The following is a 19,962-nucleotide window of genomic DNA, read 5'->3' as shown; positions in this document are numbered from 1 at the left end:
AGGAGATACTTTTTTATTCACATTTCAAAAAGGAGAGGGTGCTATGCAAAGATCTGAATTCCAGTATTAGAGCAGCCACTAACTAGGTAATAGCATCCCAAGTAAACCCTTAACTGATTCTGTGCCTCAGCTTCTTTACTATCATATGGGTGCAATCCCTCTTTTCTGTCTTATAAAGGGTCCTTTGAAGAGCAACCAAAGACAACCAAAGACACACCGACTAACTTAAAACATTAAGCATGAGTATGTATTATTTTTGTAATAAAGTATTTTGCATTTGATTTAAAAAATGAATATAAGCACAGACCATGAAAAATACGCTGTTTTATGCATTTATTTTGCTAACTGATATAAATGAGGCCTATAGACAAGACTCATACAACACACTGCTCCAGAATGGTAGCATAACCAGGTAACTAACTCTGAAGAGTATGTGAGAAGTAGCAAACTATTAGCTAGATCTAAATGATCACTTCCATTTAAGTAAAATAATTTTTAAAACTTATCTGGTGACAAGAGAAGATAGACAATATTTGGCTGTCAAAGCAAGAAGACATTAGCAATGAATTAAAGTGACATCAGGCAACTGATTATCCAAGTAGAATTTCTTCATTTACACTTATGCCAACTGTATAGTGAGAACTGAGGGCTGTCAGGGTAAGAGGCAAGTCACACTGCTCTTGTCAGCATGTGCCAGCCCTGCTTAATTCTCACTGCAACTCTGTGAGATAGGCATGGTTATTACCACTATTTTACAGATAAAGAAGCCAAGTCACAGGAGTTACTTCACTCTTCTGAAGTCACACAAGGAGCAAGTGGTAGAGACAATTGTTAATTTACATAAATATGGTATGAATTTATTGCTGAATGAATTTAAGGTTGGATGGTTTGATATAATTCAAATAAAGACAAAGTTAAATATGCTTTGGTTGGAAATTCATATACTTTTTACTCTTTTTAAAGTACACTGTGCTTGCACTTCCCTGGTGGCACAGTGGTTAAGAATTTGCCTGCCAATGCAGGGGACACGGGTTCAAGCCCTGGTCCGGAAAGATCTCACATGCCATGGAGCAACTAAGCCCGTGTGCCACAACTACTGAGCCTGCGCTCTAGAGCCCGTGAGCCACAACTACCAAGCCCATGCACCACAACTACTGAAGCCCGTGCGCCTAGAGCCTGTGCTCCGCAACAAGAGAAGCTACCGCAATGAGAAGCCCATGCACCACAACGAAGAGTAGCCCCCACTCGCAGCAACCAGAGGAAGCCTGCGTGCAGCAACGAAGACCCAACGCAGCCAAAAAAAAAAAAAAAGTACACTGTGTTTACATACAAAACCTGGAATTTCTAGAGAACTTAGTATTAATTAGCAGTTGGAATATTTACACTGAATCTCTTTCCATGGAGCAATGCATGGGTTTAAAAGCATGCATTTAAAAATTCAATCCTGGCTCTGATTATTAAAAAGCCAATTATTAAATTATTAAGTCAAATCATTTTGTCTCTCTATGTCTTAGTGTTTCAGCTACAAAACGAATGATTGTATTCATATGCTTAATAAGTGAGAACACTAGATGTCTCTAAAGACCTTAGTATCCAGAATGAAGAAATACACAAGTAGCCATCCTGTTTCATTTAAAAATCTTGCAGTATTACTTTGAAATCTAAAGAAGGCACTTAAAACTTAGAAATAGCAGGAATTTCCAGAACCTACAAAAAAAATCCTATATCCCTTGTTAAAATGGCCCTAAGTAAATTAGATATTAGAAAGAAGGAACAGTGCATACTATTTGCTTCCAAAGGACACTAAGCTTTCAAAACCATTTGTGGTGATTTTAAAAAATCTCTGTGAAAGTTTTAAGTTTCACAGACTTATTTTTATAAAGAAAATAATAAATGGAGGCATTTCAACATGACATTTTATTCAGTAAAACTTGTTAACTGAAATGGAAAGGAATAAGAAAATGTAATAAGCCCTAAACATTAGGAAGCTGAACATTCCGCAGCCTTGACTATCCTGTGACCTGCTGACGTACAATCTGCAGAGGCAAGAAATCAGACAAGATGTGCTGTTAAACTGTTCCTCAGATAGTGAGTGACTTGGCTAGCAGGTGAGCCCAGCACCACTCAGCACTGTTTAATACGTAATGGCACTGAACCCTTAAATAATCCTGTAAAGGGGGTAGGGATATATGCCACCTATTTTATAGTGATGGAAACAAAGAAAAATATATGCTATAATATGTAATTATATTTGATAAAATGATAAATTGAAAAGGTAAATAACCTTAAATGTTAGGTCTCCTATACCTTAAATTAGTAATCACTTTTATTTATCTTCTGATAATATTTTCACTATAAAGATAGCTAATCCGAAAAAAAAGAAGTTACTCTAAATTAGGCACAATTCTGAACAACCAGATAAAAAGATAATTTTACTGTTTGTATGTCTTAGATCACCTCTGAAGTAAGTGTAAAATGGCCTATCTTACCTGTACCACTGAGGAGTTGAGGTACTCTGCACACACCCCTAAGGGCTGCACCAGTGCTGATACTGCCTGAAAAAAGACAGTGAAGGTGAGAAATAAATGTGAGTGAGTTTCTTCCTTTCAACATTAAACAAATCCCCTTTAATATGTCAGAGAACATTTTATACTCTTGAATAGGAAGAACTGATAATAAAGATGTCGAATTATTTAAATTACTGTAGAAATGTGATTTAAATCATAATATGCCAATAAAACTTCTTTCAAGGCTTGGATGAGATGATTCTAACGTTCACACTGCAGAATAATAAAAATTTTTATTTGAAAAAGGAGAGAATAGTTGGGGAAGGAGTGAAATGTGACTTTAACAAAAAAACACTTAAGACTTCCATGAAGAAAATTATAAAACTTTACAAAAATACATAAATAGTCTAAATAAATGAGATACCATGTTCTTGAATGGAAAGGACCAGTACTGTAAAAATGAACAAACTGAACACAATTCCACATATGGTCTTGGTGGAACTTTCTGCAGGAGAACCTGACATGCTGGCTATATTCAGAAGAGTAAAAATATGAGAATGATCAATAAAATTTGAGAAAAGAAAGACGTTGAGCAAAACTGGCACTACCAATAATGAAAACATTGGAGAAATGGTATAAAAATGGCAGAGTGACCGAACAAATGAATGACAGGAACAGAAGTCCAAGAACAATTCATGTATACACAGGACTCAGACATTTGATAAAGCCAACAAATCAAAGTAGTGAAGAAAAATATGGAATATTCTTTAAAGGATCTTAACAACAATTAGTTACCCATTTGGAAGAAAATAAAATTGGATTTCTATCTTACACCATATATAAACACATTCTAAATGAATTCAAGAACTAAGTTTAAAAAATGAAACTGTAGAAGTATAAAATTAAATGAGTATTTTTATAACCTTGAGATGGGGAAGGAAATACTCCCCAAGCAAATAAGAAAAATTTTAAGCCATTAAGGAAAAAATTGACTGTATAAAATTTTGAAGCCTCTGTATGGCAAAAAGACACCATCAACAGAAATGAAAAGAGAAGGAAAAGGCTGGGAAAGAAATTTACAAATACACAAAATAGACACGCCGTTGATATACTTAATATAAAAAGAAAAAAATAAATAAGACAAGCAACCCCAAAGACCTATGTAAATAGATCAAATTTACAGAAGAAATGCCAATAGCCAATAGTCATATAACAAAATGCTCAAATTCACAGGAAATCAGAGTATTGCAAATTAGATAATAAAATACCATTTTTTTGGTCCATCATATTGGAAAATTAAAGACTGACAATATTCAGCACTAATGACAGTACTAGGAAATGACTTTGTGGGAGTATATACTGGTCACTGCTTTTTGAAAGATTTAGCACTATCAATTATAATTTTAAAATGTATATAGTCTTTGAAATCCCATTTTCTAGGAATCTATCCTTCAGAAATGGCAGCAAATGCACACAAGGACAAATTTACGTGGAACACTCTCTGTAATAGCAAAAACTTAGAAATAATCCAATGCTCATTAATAAATGACTGCATCACAGTACAACAGTTGCAGGAATACATTGGAGCCATCAAAAACACTGATAGCACTAACCTGGAAAGATGCCCATGATATAATGTTATATGAAAATATGCGGGCTTCCCTGGTGGCGCAGTGGTTAAGAATCTGCCTGCCAATGCAGGGGACACGGGTTCGAGCCCTGGTCTGGGAAGATCCCACGTGCCGCGGAGCAACTGGGCCCGTGAGCCACAATTACTGAGCCTGCGCGTCTGGAGCCTGTGCTCCGCAACAAGAGAGGCCGCGATAGTGAGAGGCCAGCGCACCGCGATGAAGAGCGGCCCCCGCTTGCCACAACTAGAGAGGGCCCTCGCACAGAAACGAAGACCCAACACAGCCATAAATAAATAAATAAATAAATTAAAAAAAAAATATGCTACTAGGTATAGTTTGATTACAATTTGGTCTCAAAGAGAAAGAGAGAACATGCAGATATACTTTATATAAACTTAGGAAAAAGTCAGAAAGGCTATGCATTATATGGGTAACCATGACCTAGGAGGTAGATGTATGTGTTGGGGTGGGGTGGAGGACAGGAAACCTTCACTTCTTACTTTGTACAGGTATTTTAAACTGACAGATTGTGAATCATTTTTTTTCCCCAGTATTTTTCAAATCCAAAAATATGTAAATATAAATGTAAAATGATGACATTCACTTGTACTCAGTCTTATAACACGGCCTAAATTTATTCTGGGACATAGTCACCTTCTTAACTGGTCAGAAATCAGACATTTATTGTGATTTTTTAAAAAATTTATTGATTTATTTTTGGCTGCCTTGGGTCTTCGTTGCTGCACGCGGGCTTTCTCTAGCTGTGGCGAGCAGGGGCTACTCTTCGTTGCGGCATGTGGGCTTCTCATTGCAGTGGCTTCTCTTGTGGCAGAGCACGGGCTCTAGGTGCACAGGCTTCAGTAGTTGTGGCTCGCGGGCTCAGTAGTTGTGGCACACAGGCTTAGTTGCTCTGCAGCATGTGGGATCTTCCTAGACCAGGGCTCGAACCCGTGTCCCCTGAATTGGCAGGTGGGTTCTTAACCACTGCGCCACCAGGGAAGCCCTTACTTACTGTGAAATTTTAATTGTACCTGTTTGCAAAATTAGAGTCTCAATCTTTGCAATCTCCTTCTCCTATGCCTGAATTTCTACCATCTTCTCAATACAACCTAAACAATCTAATTTTACATCAACTGCAACAAACAACACAGTTGTCTGAAAAATGGTCTGACCTAAGGGAAAAATCTTGGAGGTATCTTTAGCTTCAAGACATTTGATAATAATGAGGGCAAGCCCAGATTCCTATGTATCCATCCTTGGCCAACTTTCATCCAAGTAGGGGAGAAACTTTGGGCTTCTCTGTTTGTTTGTTTAAATAAATTAACTCTGCAGGAAATTAGTGAGTGTTTTATTTAACCTTTTTAAAAAATGAAGTCCATTTCTAATACTGCCCAATGACCAATATAGCCAGTTCCTGAGAAACAAGCAAGCTGGATAAAACCCTATATCAGAACAGGTTTTGTTTTGTCTTGCTTTTTAAGTCACTACCTATTATCTTCCAGGTCAAGAGTCGTCTCTAATATACTTGATCCATTTAATGGGGATCAAAATGACAGCCTAACAACCTAGTTAACAGTCAGGGAGGGAGAAGAGGCCTCTGATCAGTGTCAGTAGAAGTATTTATGAGCTGGCAGACATCTGATCTTTAAGGATAAACACTGGGTAGCAAGAAATAGTCTATTACCAACCACAGCACCGGTCTCTCTCATTGACCGTTGTTACTGCTCTCATGCAAAGATGGACCAAGGGAGTTAGGTGATTGGTCATGGTCCCACAGAAATAACTGCTACTGTAAGCACAATTTATACCACTTAGGTATATTATTTTACCACATCATTTTCTGCTCTGATCAATTTACAGTAGCTAGCACAGTGTCTTCTACATGGCAAGTACATAAGTAGTTTATAATTGAATGATTCATTAACTAGAGAACAGAACAAAGTGCTCTCGGTTACAAACAGGTCAGCAGTCCGTGAAAAATTAAAGATTAAGTTATTCCCCTTATCACAAGGTTAAATTTTTTGAGAAAATGAAGTTGACATGAAAAGATAATGGTATTGCACCTGAGGGATGATTCTAAGCTCCTGTTATAGCCTTTGTTATCTATGAATCTCTGTAACACCAGAAAGCTGACTAAACAATCTTTTTTTTTTTTTTTTTATAACTAACCACTTGGGCCACTTGCTTTTTCTCTTCTTGCGCTTTATTTTTTTTAAGTATTTGTTTACTTATTTATTTATGGCTGTGTTGGGTCTTCGTTTCTGTGCGAGGGCTTTCTCTGCTTGTGGCAAGCGGGGGCCACTCTTCATCACAGTGCGCGGGCCTCTCACTGTCGCAGCCTCTCTTGTTGCGGAGCACAGGCTCCAGACGTGCAGGCTCAGTAATTGTGGCTCACGGGCCCAGCTGCTCCGCGGCACGTGGGATCTTCCCAGACCAGGGCTCGAACCCGTGTCCCCTGCATTGGCAGGCAGATTCTCAACCACTGTGCCACCAGGGAAGCCCTAAACAATCTTAAAATAAAATATTTTATTTGTTTCTGGTACTATGAAATAACTTCTGACTTATCTGAGGCATAAAATTGTTATGTACACATATACTTGCCACATACAGCAACTGTCCCTAAATAGCAAGATAATTTCATGTAACCACCACAAGTTAGTAGTTAAGAGAAAAATATCACAAAGAGAAATCGGTGTGGTGAAAAAAAAACAACCAAACACCATACACTGAAATTTGCTTATTTTGATTAACAGTAAACATTTCTGTGGTTATCAGAACATGGAAGCTGCTCCTGTAAAGATTAACTTAAACTTTAACATTTAATTTGTCTAGACCATGTCCCTTGGGTTACACAGCAACCCAGATAAAGTGAACTTCCACACTGTACATATAGTGGTTTAACTTACCCCAAGTTCTATATCTTCTGAATGGAGCTTGGCCTGGATTGCTGCAAATCCACCTAATTCTCCAAACTGAGAAGAAAAAAGGTATACATTAATTTTAAAATGCTATACCTTAATAGTTTAAGCAAGCAACTAAGGCTCACATTCTGCTTTATTAATGTGCTCTATAATCCTGGTCTTAAGGGTCATCACAAAGATAATTCCAATGCTCCTGTGATATACCAGAGGAGATGTGCTAAGCCCTAAAGCTGAGGTTTATCTGTAAAAACAGCACATATAAAAAAGAGGAAGAAACTGTAAAACCTATCTGATTATTCTCTGTAGCTGTCATCTACCTAAACACCAAACTCTAGGAAATCTCATTAGTAAATGGAAAACATGATCATATTAATAAAAGCTTTATACCTTATTTACCAAATCCACAACCCATCCATGAGGCTCCTATGAGAAAAGAAAATAGAAAATGAGATAGCAATACAAAAACTTCCCTACTAACCCTCATATTTCTTTTATCCTAAGTCAAAAGTTGGAAAAAAATTAAAATTTAAAAAATATTTCAAAGTTTTCCCAAATGTTTCTTAACGTGATTCTTTGACATAAACAGTTGCAGGAGTAAGTATGTATTTTGATGGAATTGCTACAACACGAAGCATTTATGTGTTTTGGGTAGCTGAGATCAGCTGTTTAAGCTCTCTGAGGTACAAGATAACTTGAGTTAAATTTTCTAAGAGAGTTATATTTTAGGAATTAAATTAAAGAGTAGCAAATCAGGAATCAAGAAATTAAAGTTTTAGTCCCAGCTGTACCATTAATTACTGTCCTAGAGTAAGCTCTTCTTTTTTCCTCCTTTTCTTCCCTCCTTTCCTTTCTTAAGCATTCACTGTTCTAGGGGCTGAATAATGTTCTAGTGGCTGGATACAGAACAGTGACTAAGAAGAGATGTGGTACCTGCTTTCACAGAGCTCATATTCTAGCAGGATCAATAAAGACAAGTAAACCAACACATAATTCAGATTGTGCTAAATTCCACAAAAGGAAAAACAAAAGGTCTTCAAATGAAAATAGGAGCCTACTCTGTTCAGAATGGTGGTCATAGAAAACCTCTCTGAAGAGGTGGTCTTTAATCTGGAACTAAAAGGATGAGACAGATTTAGCCATTCAAAGAATAGTCCAGGCAGAGAGGCTGAAATGGAAAAGGTCCTGTTGGGGGAAGACAGAAAAGCCTACCTTGTTTGAAAAACTGAGAGGCAACTCTCCCAGCTGGGAGCCGGGGTGCAGGCGAGAATGGCACAGATGAAGCTGTAGAGACAGGAAAAGCCAGATGATGCAGAAATTTGTAGACTGTGATTAAAAGGAAAGCAACAGAGGTGTTTAAAGCAAGAAAATGATACATTTTATGTTTTAAGGGGATGTTTTGCAGTTATGTGGAGAATGGAATGGAATGGATGAATGAGAGAGTGAAAACTAGAGATACCAGGGAGAAGACTAGTGCAGTAACTAGGTAGGACATGATGGTGTTTGGAGTAGGATGGTGGCAGAGGAAACAGAGAGAAGTCAACTTAAAATCTATGTGAGATTAAATCAAAGGACCTGTTTACAGTTTGGATATGGGGAATAAGAAAAAGGGATGAATCGTGGCTGATTCCTACGTTTTGGCTTGAGCATGCAGGTAGACGGTGATGCCATTTACTGAAAGGGAGAAGAATGAAGGCTGGGGAGACATAATGAAGTTCCGTTTTAGGCACGGTTTGAGATGTCTGTGTGGCAACCAAGAGGAGACAGTTGGCTCTTCAAGTCTGTTGTGCTCAGAGAAGAGGTCTGGGCCACAGAGATATAATAAAGCAGAGGGCCATCAGCACAAAGATAGCATTTAAACCCATGAGAATGGAAGGTATTTCTTAGAGACAGTACTCTGGATCAAAGTTGGGTAGAGGTGAAGGAGTCAAGAAAGGAAAGGTGGCTGAGGGGCAGGCAGAAAGCAAGAGACTGTAGGAAGGAAGTCTCAAGGAGGGAGAAACTGACTGTGACCATTCCTGTTGACGGGGTCGAGAGACATTTCCCCTGGATCTAGAAACACGAAGGTGTTGGTGTCTTAATGACAGCTGTTTCAGTGGAGTGGTGGAAAAAGAAGGCAGAATGGAATGCCTTGAAGAGTTAATGGAGAGTTCAGTCTAGTTACCCCAAGCATCTCTCCAGCCGAAAATAACTAACACCACTGGATAAAAACATTAAAAAAAAGAAACTTTAAAAATATATAGCTGAGTTGACACAAAGTGCTCAGAAGTTTAAAAAAAAGAGAAAGCAGAAATCCTGTGAGGTAAGCAAACTGTGAGGCCAGCTTTCATGCTGTAGGCATCTTGGAACTCTGGAGACCTCTAGCTTCCATTTTCACAGCCTTACAGTGGCTGAGAGGCAGGACCCGTAGCCAAGACAGGGCTCAGAGACTAAGAAGAGTTTGTCACATAAATCAAGAACCCAAAGGGCTACATCCTGAGTGTAAGATGAACTGAAATAAACTTAACTGTGGAAGGGAAACAACAAAGAAGCCTGCCTACCTTGACTGTGGTACTGGATTGTGAGAAGAAAAAAATTCTCCAGGAATTTATAACCACAAAATTGCCCTCACATGGCTTTGCTGCTCCAATTCACACTGCCTTTATGGTCTGAAAAACCTTAAGCTGAGAATTTATTCCCAAATTGTAGTATCCCCAGGCATCTGGAAGAAGTAAATCTTTTTTGGAGGAAAGAACTTTCAACTCAGGCCTCAAAAAATCTTCTTAGATTAAATTCCAAGAAACGTAAGTTCACAGGAAAACAAAAAAATACGTATAAAAATGTTTTTCTATACACATACATACATACACAAAACAACTGAGTAAAAGCTGGCAGAATCAGACCAGCTTTTAGATATCAGACATATGCTTCTAAGTTAAGCATTAAACATATAAGTTAAGCATTAAACAAGGAGGAGATTGAAAATATGAGTCAAGAACATGAGATAATAAAAAATAAGCAGAGTCAAAAAAGAACCAATGAGAATTTATAGAAATGAGAAATATAATAAATGAAATTAAAGACTTAATGAATAGGTTAAATAGCCTATAGGATACAGATAGAAAAAAAATTAGTGAACTGGACCACAGATCTGAAAAAATGTTATCAGAAATGCAGTACAAGAAGACAGAAAGATGGAGAATATGAAAGAGAATAAGGGACATAAGAACAGAATGAGAGGGACTTCCCTGGTGGTCCAGTGGCTAAGGCTCCACACTCCCAACCCAGGGGGCCCAGGTTCGATCCCTGGTCAGGGAACTAGGTCCCATATGCCTCAACTAAGAATTCGCATGCCGCAACTAAAGATCCTGCATGCCGCAACAAAGATCCCATGTGCAGCAATTAAGACCCAGTGCAGCCAAATAAATAAATAAATATTAAAAAAAAAAAGAAGAGAATGAGAAGGTCCAACATGTATCCAATCAAAGTCCTAGAGGAAATGAGACTAATGGGGAAGAGGCAATATTTACAAAGGTAATGGTGGAGAATTTTCCAGAATTTCTACAAGATATAAATCCTTAGATTCGAAAATTCAATGATCTGAAGCAAAATAAACAAAAATAATACCTCAGTTAACTGCAGTGAGAGTCAAATTGCCAACTATCAAAAAGAAATAAAATAGCCATGAAGAAAAGAAAGACTTCTTACAAAGGAACAACAGTCAGACCAACAATCAACTTTCAATAACAATACTCAAAGCCAGAAGACAGGGCTTCCCTGGTGGCGCAGTGGTTAAGAATCCTCCTGCCAAGGCAGGGGACATGGGTTCAAGCCCTGGTCTGGGAAGATCCCTCATGCTGTGGAGCAACTAAGCCCGTGGGCCACAACTACTGAGCCTGCGCTCTAGAGCCCGCGAGCCACAACTACTGAAGCCCACGCACCTACAGCCTGTGCTGCGCAACAAGAGAAGCCACTGCAATGAGAAGCCGGTGCACCGCAACAAAGAGTAGCCCCCACTCGCTGCAACTAGAGAAAGTCGCGCACAGCAACAAAGAATCAAAGCAGCCAAAGATAAATTAAAAAAAAAAAAGCCAGAAGACATTGAAATGATAGCTTTGAAATTTTGACAGAAAAATGTATGTCAATGTAGGATTTAAAACCCAGTGAAAATGTTCTTCAAGGAATAGGAAATAAAGTCAAGTTTAAGCCATCAAAAACAAAGACTCAGCTCCCAATGGACCCCTTACGAAAGGACACTGTACAGGATGCACTCCAGGAAGAAGAAAAATCATCCCAATGGAAGGTCTGAAATACAGAAGGAATGGTACACAAAGAGATAGCATATAAATAGGGCTGAGTCAGAACACTTTATAAGGTAATGATGACTGTACCTACTTGAGGGGATAAAACAATACAGGAGAGGACTAAGACAATGCACAATAAAGACAAAAGGATAATAAGTCAGGTGAGGAGTGAGTACACGAAACAGTCTAAGGTTTTCAAGTACTCCTCAGAGGAGGGTAAAGAGACTGATGAAATTTAGGTTTTGTTTAATTAATAAGTTAAAATTTTAGACTAACCACTAAAAGAGTAACTGAGAGGGAAGGATATGGAATCTTCCATCTGGTTGGTTGTGAAGGGGGATAGAGAATAATGCTGAAGCTAGAGATGGAAGTGGTATCCAAGGCAGAATTTTTAAAGATGGGAAAATACTAGACTCTGTTATACACAATGGGAATAATCTGATAAAGGGGAAAAAATTGAGGGTACCAAAGAAAGAATAGAAAGGCTAAGGCATAAAATGCTCGAGAAGGCAAGAGGAAAGAAGAGGGGATCTAGGGCCTTTGCAGGAGAGATAATTCCTTTTGTGGTAATGAGAAGAAATTAAGAGACAACATTTCTGGGTCTCCATTGTTGTATATGTAAATTGAGGGGAGGAGAAAAAGAACATTTTCTGAGTACTTACTAAAGTGAACCACTGTGTTCAGTGTTTTTATATACATTTGTCATTTAATCTTCACAACATAACTGAAGATAAGATTTTAGTATTTTGGGAGGCAAGACTGTATATAAAGAATGCAGACTATGGCACTAGATTGCATAGGTCTCCTCTATAAACAGGTTTGTGAACTTGGGCAAGTACTTAACCTCTGTGTGCCTCAGTTTCTCATTTACAAAATGGGGGTAAAAATAGTACGTAACTCACAGAGCTGTTGTGGGGACTAAATTCCACAGGATATACTCACAGTACTTTCCACTCAGCTCTCATTTCCTCTCTAGAGTATTGCCTGACCTTCCAAGGTGGCAACTCCTTCCCCTTATTCCATACATAGTACTTATTATTATAATTGCACCTATTGTTTGTTATACTGTGATTTTTTTTTTTTTCCTATTTCCTCCACTATGCTGTAAGTTAGAAGCCATGTCTTATTACGCTTTATACTAAGGGCAGGAACTATTTATTTATATCTCCAAAACCTAGAATAATGCCAGACACACAGCAAATGTTCAATAAATGATTGCTGAACTGAACCCCTGCCTTCTAGATAAATCAATGGACAAGTTTTCTATCTACTACATTGACTTCTTTCAAATGTCTCTCAAAAACCAAACAGTGTTTGATCAACAAATTGTCTGAGTTATGTACTCCTTGTGGGTATAATGTTATTGGCACTTCGTATGCCTTTAAATATAAAATGAGGATGTTGGTCTGTGCTTAGAAAAAAACAAAAGCTTTAAAGCTTACCGAGTTTAAAAGAAAATTATACATGAGATTAACTACTAGATTTTATTTTCTGGGAATAATTAGTCGTTTCAAATGATTTCAAATGCTCTAGCTTCTCAAACATCTCTAAAAAACTGGGACACTCATTAAACTGGGGTTCTGGTAATTCAATAAATAGGGCACTTTTCATGTCATGCAGTCATTTCTCATTTCACCAAACATTATTTCAAATCTCTAAAGTTCTTCATGATGTTAATTAACAGCTATGGAAAAATATGCAATAGCTGAAAAAAATGTTAAGCAATTTTATGAACCACATGGAGTATTTGTCATTTTTCACAGGTTGTTTTAATCCTTCCATGTAAATTGTCATTTCTGTAGCAGAGAAAATCTTTTTCAATACATTTATCTATCAAAGGATGAAACAAAACTATGTTTACCTTTTGGAAAGTAGATACAGGTGAAATAGCAAACATATTTCCCTCTCCAAACACTTCTGCCCAATTCCTTTGAGACACTTTCATTCTGTTTTTAAAATGGTATTCATTATCAGGATTGAAAGCCTAGATTCAAAGAGAACAGAGGAGCATTATTATTATCTACTTCTATAGCAACACATATTAGCATTAGAAAAGAAGATAAAAATATAGCCTTGGACTCCCCTCATTAATGGAATCTTTCAAGTATCCCAACAAAACATATTCCTTAGCCAGTGCTGAGGAACAAAGTGGTGCTCTCCTGTTCTGTTCAATGCTTGCTGTGGGGGAAGAGAAGGGGGTAGCAGGACGGGAGGTCTGATCCAGGCACGGTGATGCCAATGCTCCAGATGTCCTAGGGCTGCCGCAAGTAGGGATGGGCAACAAGGCAGTGAAGACAGAAGTTAGCAGGGAAAACACGAGCGCCCCTTCTTCGTGCAGCTACTGCTACTAGTCGGGGGAAAAGCCCAGAAACCAAACTACATCAACACCCTATGTGACAGTATTTGTGATTCGAATAATCAGGGAGACATAAAGGGAAGCTATTTAATCATTCTAAAAGCTGAGAAAGCTTAAAATTGGAAAGGTATTTCTTTAAAACTGAAAACACAGAACGGTTGCCCTGCTTTTAAAATAAAAAGCAAGAACAGTCAAGTTAATATCTTTAATGATAATATCATGATCACTCATTATTAATTACAAGTCAGAAGGTAGTAGTTATTTTAAACAAAAGCAAAACACAAAGTACTTCATTTTAGACATACTATACCATTGTAAGCACAGCCAGCAGGCCAGTGGGAATTGGATCTTGTTTTATTCTCTCTGCAGCCAGTTCTATTAATAGCATCAACATGTTGTAGATCCCTTCATGAATTTCAGTACCCCACTTGTGAACAGCACTTGATGTCAGCAGCTATAAAAACATAAAGGGCACTTTAGAGTCTTACTTGAAAAGAAAGAAAAGACATCTACAGTTATCAGTTCAGTCCTGACTAATGAAGAGATTACTACCATAATACTTATTTTTATGCAGATGACTTGCTTTAAAAGACCCATAGCTGTAGTCCTACTTATTCACTTATTTCACAGGCAACACTTAGTTTTGTTTTTTTGAACTTTAATTCCCTTATATTAAGACAGTTTGGGGAATTCCCTGGTGGTTCAGTGGTTAGGATTCCCTCACTGTCGAGGGCCGGGGTTCAATCCCTGGTCTGGGAACTAAAATCCCACAAGCCACGCAGGGTGCCCAAATAAATAAATAAATAAATAAAACAGTTTGTTTAAAAGAAAATGTTTGTTTTCTACTTTTCATTATTACTAGGGGAGGTCAAGTGGTGAACAACAAGAAAGAACCTGAGATCAGTTCCGGTACTACTATTTTCTAGCTGTGTGGTCTTGAACAAATTTACCCGAGTTCCCAGAGACTCAGTTCTCTCATCTCAAAAGAGGGATAATTCCTACCCACTTCACAGAGACGTTACAAGTATCAAAAGGTTTAACGAATGTAAAGTATTAGCGAGGTTTTATTATTAATATATTTTGGCTGTCGTTATTAATCAACATTCCTGGAATCTAAGAAATCTCATGATTTGAACATACACATTCTTTTCATATTATTTATATCTCAGAAACAGAGCTGCATCTTCCCACCTGTTGACCAGATGGCAGCAGGGCTCTGAATGTGAAAAAAATTTTAGAAATACTTGTCAATTTATTTTGCTTGTATTTTCCTTTCTGGTATGTATAAAAGAAATATTCAATTTTTAAAAAAAGTTTAAGCAAATCTAAAATAGCACTGTAACATTGTTTACTTTGCAGCTATTTTTCTTAAATATAAAAAATGGTGCATCTTATACTCAGATAGCAGCTTAGGTTTGTTAAAAAGGAAGGAAAAGGCACACAGAAGAATCTAAAATCATCATCTTTGGATTTCCCCAATCTTTGATCTTCTAAGTCCTTGGGGAAGCCTAATTCAGGAACAACTGCCAAAACAGGGAATGGGAAAATGAAAGGATTCCACTTAATAAAATAATGGCAAATTGGTACAGTGGTTTCATGTTTTTGTAAGATTTCCCTTCAGAGGGAAAATACTGTGCTATAAAAATTTCACCTTAGCCACACTGAGAACCCCTTAACAAGAGGGTTAAGACCCTGAAAGAGCCCAAACTTCTTTAGCTGCAGAGGAAAACCTCAGTTCCAGACTTTCTCTATAGCAATTAGCTGCACTATTTGCTCAAATGAACAATAATCATAAGACTGATTCTATATAAGGCAATTAGTTACTATTTTTTGCTACTATTTTTTGCAAGAATTCTTTTGCCTGCCTATATATTCTTCCTATACTTAAAAATTAGATAATAAAGCAGAGATTAAGATTTAAGAAGCTTCATGTGACAACAATAAAATTTATGTGGACTAAGCACCACTCCCTCTGTTGTCATCTCATATGTTCAGTTTTTACTTTGAAAATGGAGCTCTACCTAACTTCCAGATGAGGTGGGGCAAGACAGGCAGCACCGTGCGAGGAAGAGGCATACAAAGTTTAAACATAACTGTGCACTATGGCCAGACCTGGATGTTTTTCCCTGCCTGAATATACTAGTAAAGAATCCAGGGGACTTCCCTGGCGGTGCAGTGGTTAGGAATCTGCCTGCCAACGCAGGGGACACGGGTTCAAGCCCTGGTGTGGTACGATCCCACATGCTGTGGAGCAACTAAGCCCGTGTGCCACAACTACTGAGCCTGAGCTCTAGAGCCCACAAGCCACAACTACTGAGCCCGGATGCCACAACTACTGAAGCCCACGCACCTAGAGCCCGTGCTCCACAACAGGAGAAGCCACTGTAATAAGAAGCCTGCACACCGCAATGAAGAGTAGCCCTTGCTCGCTGCAACTAGAGAAAACCCACGTGCAGCAACAAAGACCCAACACAGCCAAAAAAAAAAAAAAAATCCAGGCTGGCCTGAAGGTGAAAGGTGAAGAAAGTAGAAATTACAATAAAGCTCCTTTTGTGCACCTTATTCACACAATTGCTTTTTATTTGTACTCTTACTTCTTTTTTTTAAAAAAAAAAAAAAAAAAAAGGGCAGCTTGTGAGAAAAGCCCAGAGAAGGTAGGGAGAGAGTCATCATACCAGGAAACACAAGTCTAAAGGCACACAGAATTCTGTAGCCCTTCTAGTTTAGAGAAATCTTTTTAATAGCTCTAAACTGTAAGAATTGAATGACATTGAACATAATGCAAGGTACCTTTGTGCTCACAGTTTTATAGGAAAAAACCCCCAACAACCACTTGACCATTTATTATACTATTACAAACAGCTGAGGGCATAAAATAAAACAGTCCTCTGAAGCATCTCTGTACAGAGTTAGAGTATTATACTCCAAATATGCAACTTGCTGCTGGACTGACTTGACCCAGGGCTCTCTGAATCTGAAGATCATCAACCTAAAGATCCCTTCCTTACACAAATAAACTCTTTTCCATGACTCTGAATAAACTTGAATTTTCTTTCTCTGCAAATTTATGCATACATTATGATAGGTGTCACAATATGTTACATTATAAAAGTGCTGGAATTTTTTTAAAAAGCTACTATAATTCTTAACAAAATTCTTAAAAGTTAAAACTACAAAATGGTAGATGAATTCATCCAAAATGAAGAAAAATCTTGATTCTCTATAATCCCTGCCCAAATGACAATTTTAAAAGATTTCTCCCTTTTTTCAAAGATGAAGCTATTTTTGTTCCTAAAATTAATTTTGTTCTGTCTTCAGCCTTGAATCAAGGGAGATTGTCTCTGTCAAGACACAGATGGGAATAATAGTTTGCAAATGAAGTTTATTTTACTGGGTTTTATAATAAATACAAACTTCATCCATCTGTAGTTGTAGTAACTTACTTGCATATGAGGCAAAAAATGGATGTCAAAACCCAGAAGCATGAGACAGCAGGAGACTCATTTATTCATTCAACAAAGATTTACTGAGCTCTTTCTCTGCACTAGGCACTGGCTATATGCTGGGGAAAACAACAGGGCCTGTGACATCGTCCCTGCTCTTGGGGGATTCAGGACTCAGGTCCTGAAAAGGGAACCATGCTGAGTTAGACTGCTTTCAGAAACACAAGTCCTGTGATCTTCTATTCTCACTGTTAAGAAAAATTGCTTTATAAGAGATGTGACCAGAATGGGGGCAAGCATATCAGTCTAGCTCCAACAGAGATGCTGCCATCCACATGCCATTTTGCCAGATACAATACTCAATCCAGTTAAACTTTCTATAGTTTAAATGTCTGCTTCTGTCTCAGTAGAATGCTAAGTACAAAATGGCCTATATTTTGATAAATAAATATTATCTTTCTAAGTGCCACAATCCTTAGTTTAGTAAGATGTCTAATTTCCTAGTGTAAGTCTTAACCTATTCTTTAGCAGTTAAACAGAAGGAAGTAAAAGCTATATTCGACCAAAGACATGCAAACAATTAAATATAGAAGAAATAAATCATTTCTGAGCCCCATATTCAGGGCTACTTTTTTCATTTTTGAGCATTCCTCAGTTGTACAGGATTCATAAACTGGGCTCACATATTAAAAAACTAAAACTAAAGCAAAAAGCCTGTTCACCTTCACCCCCACCAAAAAAGAAAAAACAACCAGCACAGCACATTTTTCTTACCTTTTTAAATGCTTCAGGCATACACCTATCCATAAATCTTTTACAATTCTCATCAGACTCAGAAAGACCTTTGTAAAATAAATGAAACAATATGCCTTATTTAGATTTTAGGTAGTTGCAGAAATCATATATATCATTCCAAGTTCATACATATGGAACTTATTATAGAAACCTTGATTCTTAAGGAATTATTAAAAGCAGAAGACATACATTCTGATAAAGGAATAGGATGAGAAAGTCACAGTATTATTTATTAATAGCATAATATATCCATTTATATTTATTAATTATTAATATATATTTATTAATAGTATAATAAGTAAATACTAATTAGAACTGAAATGGTTGAACTTATGTTTCCATATCAGAGTAACTTTCAATGATCTGACTAAATAGCTAATAGAACACCACCAGCAGCTACTTTTTAGCCATTATTGTTTTCCTAAACATCTCTTTTAAAAACACAAATATTCTCAATAAATGCCAAAATCACTCTCTTCCCCAAAACAAACTGAACTCTGTGCAATAAAATGCACAGAATTGTGCCTGGCATAGAGTAAATGATAAATACTTCCTAAATGAATGAATGAATCCACTGTAAAATTATCCTTCGGAATACACTTAAAAGAAAAACTCAATGACAGATTTTGCTTATCAGTGGAGAGACTGTCGAGCACATTTTCTTTTTTCAGTCCTACCACTTAGCATAATACCTGCATCCTCTCAGGCAATCAATAAATGCTGCTGCTGAGAAGTCAATCATAAACACACCATGGAAGCTAGTCAAAATATTTCCTTTTGATGTGCCTTGTATTTAATCACAATGGTAAACTATGCACTTTTAATGAGAAAAAAACATTTGCAAAACACTGGCCCAATTCATCTTATTTTACAAATGAATTCAATATGAAAAATAAATTATTATTCTCTCTTTAATATATTTATAATATAGATGCTTCCTTATGTTGATACTTATTCTCCAACCTAGTGATATTTTATTACTCTATTCGTTTAATATCTGTAAAGCACTTAAGACAGTGCCAAGAACTTAATAAGCATAAAATATTAAATAAACATTACTTTCTTTTCTTTAAAAAAAAAAAAAGCCACTGCATTAAGCCTTAATCTAAAGTGCTCCAAGTTTCTGTGGAAAAGTTAATTTCAATTTCCCTAAGCCTTTTCAATTATATTTTAAAGACTCTTACACTCTATTGGAGCTAGAAGAAAATAGCTGATTTAATTCAACGCTTTTATTCCACAGGGGATAAACAAAGACTAAGAGAGTAAACGATCTAAGATAATACAGATGACCAATGACAGGAGCTAAGATTAAAGTCAGGCCTCCTATCAAAAAAAAAAAACCAAAAAGTGAAAACTCCTCCTGTGTCCTGAGGTATGAACTTACCAAGTCTTGCTAGGTAGGTAGACGCCAAAAGGCATTTGCCTAGTGACTCTTCCCGCTTGTAAGGTATGGACCAGTGATCTGTCAAAACGCGGCTTTCCAGTTCATATAAATTTGTTGTAGGGAATTCAATTCCTTCCCCTGAGCAGTTTCCGTTTTCATCATTCTTCTGACAAAGAGGGATTATGGTTTAAAAAAAAAAAACACACACACACACACACACACAAATAATTAGTGACTACTTAAAAAATTTTCAATTTAACACAAAGCAGATCCTTAATCACTGGTAGCCCATTAATTCCAAGATTGTGGATTCCACATTTCTTTCTCGTAATCACATCTTTCACCAAGACTATCTGAAATATCCTCAGCTTTTATCAATGTGGCATCCCAACTCTCTCAGAAGGTGAGCTCATCTCATTCTTCAAAAATGAACTCACTTAATCTCTTGTTATAAATATCAAATCTACCTCCACCTACAGCCCCTTTTCTCACGCTCTCCCAAAGTGGCAATTGTTAAGGTCACCACACTGAATGCTGCATCATTCAATCCAGTGGACATGTTTCAGTCCTTATCTTACTTTTCAGGAATATCTGACCCTCTGCCTGCTTCCTCTTCTTGGTACGCTAGATTCCCTCCCCTTACCT

The 19,962-nt window shown here is 37.2% G+C and overlaps 1 protein-coding gene across 3 annotated transcripts in view; it reads right to left on the bottom strand.

Moving 5' to 3' along the window:
• USP24 (ubiquitin specific peptidase 24) overlaps positions 1 to 19,962 on the bottom strand; it is a 149,186-nt gene that overhangs the window by 86,574 nt on the left and 42,650 nt on the right. Inside the window, exons 2-9 of one of the 3 annotated variants that reach the window (XM_082414906.1) lie at positions 19,318 to 19,480; positions 17,913 to 17,980; positions 14,006 to 14,149; positions 13,201 to 13,323; positions 8,269 to 8,340; positions 7,447 to 7,482; positions 7,045 to 7,110; positions 2,490 to 2,555 (exon numbers count right to left, since the gene is read on the bottom strand). In XM_082414906.1, the coding sequence (XP_082271032.1) occupies positions 2,490 to 2,555; positions 7,045 to 7,110; positions 7,447 to 7,482; positions 8,269 to 8,340; positions 13,201 to 13,323; positions 14,006 to 14,149; positions 17,913 to 17,980; positions 19,318 to 19,480 (738 nt within the window). Of the gene's footprint in view, positions 1 to 2,489; positions 2,556 to 7,044; positions 7,111 to 7,446; positions 7,483 to 8,268; positions 8,341 to 13,200; positions 13,324 to 14,005; positions 14,150 to 17,912; positions 17,981 to 19,317; positions 19,484 to 19,962 lie in introns of all 3 variants that reach the window. The other 2 variants (XM_082414905.1, XM_082414907.1) reach the window with 2 other exon arrangements.

The sequence above is a fragment of the Balaenoptera physalus genome (assembly GCF_965194825.1).
Source record: "Balaenoptera physalus genome assembly, chromosome: 1".
Classification (NCBI taxonomy): Eukaryota; Metazoa; Chordata; class Mammalia; order Artiodactyla; family Balaenopteridae; genus Balaenoptera; species Balaenoptera physalus.
Note: the sequence above shows the minus strand (reverse complement) of the source record. Positions and strands in the feature narration are given on the sequence as shown.